Genomic DNA, 1,938 nt, shown 5'->3' with positions numbered 1-1,938 from the left:
CAAAATACAGCTTCTCAGATGGTAGTTGATGCAGCAACAGTTGCCAGCATAATGCATAAGTCATATAAATGAAGCTAAAGAGATCTTAGTTCTCATCGCCAAGCATAATATGGAATAGGTGGATGATACTTACGATGCCAGAACAGATAAAAGAAGGTGTTCTCAGAATGGGAATAGTCTTGATTGAAATGCAATAGCTACGCTTTCTGTACAGGTGGCTGCAGTGACAAACCTATTGCAAACTCTATCACTAGGAAATGCAGCTCACACTCAAAAGGTGCACCAGGTGGACTAGCCCACGGCTAGCTGTGTGGGCTGTGGAGAACCTCACTCCTATAATGACTGCCCGCAAAACCCACAATTATTCTGTTTTATAAAAAACAACCCATTCTCAAACACATACAACCCTAGATTGAGAAACCATTCAAATTTTTCTTGGGGAGGTCACCAGCAAGAACAATGACACCCGAGAACGAACCAATAGCATAGGCAAAGACCGCCACTTGGATTTTAATCACCACAGTAGCTTTAGAATCAATCCTTCAATAGAGGTGGTCAGGCGTCAAGTTCAACATCTCCACTTGAAAATCTCTTAAAGGAGTACATAACCCAGAATGACGCATTGCTAAAGAGTCAGGCGTCATCTATCAGGAATTTGGAGATGCAAGTAGGACAAATTGCTAGCGAACTGAAGAACCAACCGCAAGAAGTACTGCCTAGCAACACGAAAAACTCTGGAAGTAATAATGGAAAGGAGACATGCCATGTGGTGACATTACGAAGCGGTAGACCTATAGTTGAGAAAAAGATGAAATCAAGAAATAGCAGTAATCCTTCAATAGATGAGAACACAACACACACAAAGGCATTTGAAGATCGAAAAGAAAGAACACCTGGTTCTACAAGTCATTCCCAGCACGTCTAATGTAGGGGCATGCAATTAAGTGCACCATTCCCCAGATGCTTGCAAAAAAAAGAATGACGAACAACAATTCAAGCATTTCTTTGAAATCCTTAGGCAATTGTACATACATTCCTCTTATAGAAGCCTTGGAACAAATGTCAAAGTATGTAAAACTCATGAAGGATGTTTTAACAAAGAAAAGAAAAGTCGGTGAGTTAGAGGTAGTAGTGTTGACACAGGAATGCAATGCATTGATCAATAACAATATTTCTGAGAAGCAGAAGGATCCGGGTAGCTTTAATGTCCCTTGTTCAATTAGAGGGATGGACGTAGAGTATGCATTGTGTGATCTTGGAGCAAGAATTAACCTCATGCCCCTTTCAATTTTAAAGAAACTAGGAATTGGTGAAGCTCAACCCACTTCGGTAATGCTTCAGCTCGCTGACAGGACGATCACGTATCCTGAAGGAAAGATTAAAGATGTTTTGGTGAAGGTTGACAAGTTTATATTCCCAACAGATTTCATTATCCTGGATTATGAAACTGATCGGGATGTTTCAATCATCCTTAGACGCCCATTCCTTGCCACTGAAAAGGTATTGATAAGCGTGCGTAAAAGGGAGCTTACTATGTGCGTGGATAATCAGGAAGTTAAATTTAATGTGTTGAATGCATTAAAGTTCCCAAATGATGAAGAATAATGTCAACTTAACAGTCCAATTGAGTTTCTTGAAGAAGAAGAAATGGACCAAATCTGCAAGGTCTATGCGTTGGGCAAAACCTTGAGAAAATTTGAATTGCTAAGCCTGGATGAGCAACAAACTATACCAATGCATCCATCCCTAGAAGAACCACCACTTGAATTAAAACCTCTACCTGATCATTTAAAATACGCTTTTCTTAGATTTAATAATACTTTTCCTGGTATTATTTTAACTAATCTTTCTCAGCCTAACAAATACTCTCTTTTACAGATGTTGTAGAATCATAAGTGTGCAATTGGCTAGATGCTGGCTAACATTCGTGGCATTAGC

The 1,938-nt window shown here is 39.6% G+C and overlaps 1 protein-coding gene across 1 annotated transcript; it reads left to right on the top strand.

Moving 5' to 3' along the window:
* Window positions 1-978: 978 nt before the first annotated feature.
* On the top strand, window positions 979-1,605 carry LOC120090579. The gene has a single exon (XM_039048307.1). The coding sequence runs from the start codon at window positions 979-981 to the stop codon at window positions 1,603-1,605; it is 627 nt and encodes a 208-aa protein (XP_038904235.1).
* Window positions 1,606-1,938: the final 333 nt, after the last annotated feature.

This window comes from Benincasa hispida, chromosome 11 (genome assembly GCF_009727055.1).
Source record: "Benincasa hispida cultivar B227 chromosome 11, ASM972705v1, whole genome shotgun sequence".
In the NCBI taxonomy this organism is placed as follows: domain Eukaryota; kingdom Viridiplantae; phylum Streptophyta; class Magnoliopsida; order Cucurbitales; family Cucurbitaceae; genus Benincasa; species Benincasa hispida.
This window is presented reverse-complemented; position numbering and strand designations above follow the sequence as displayed.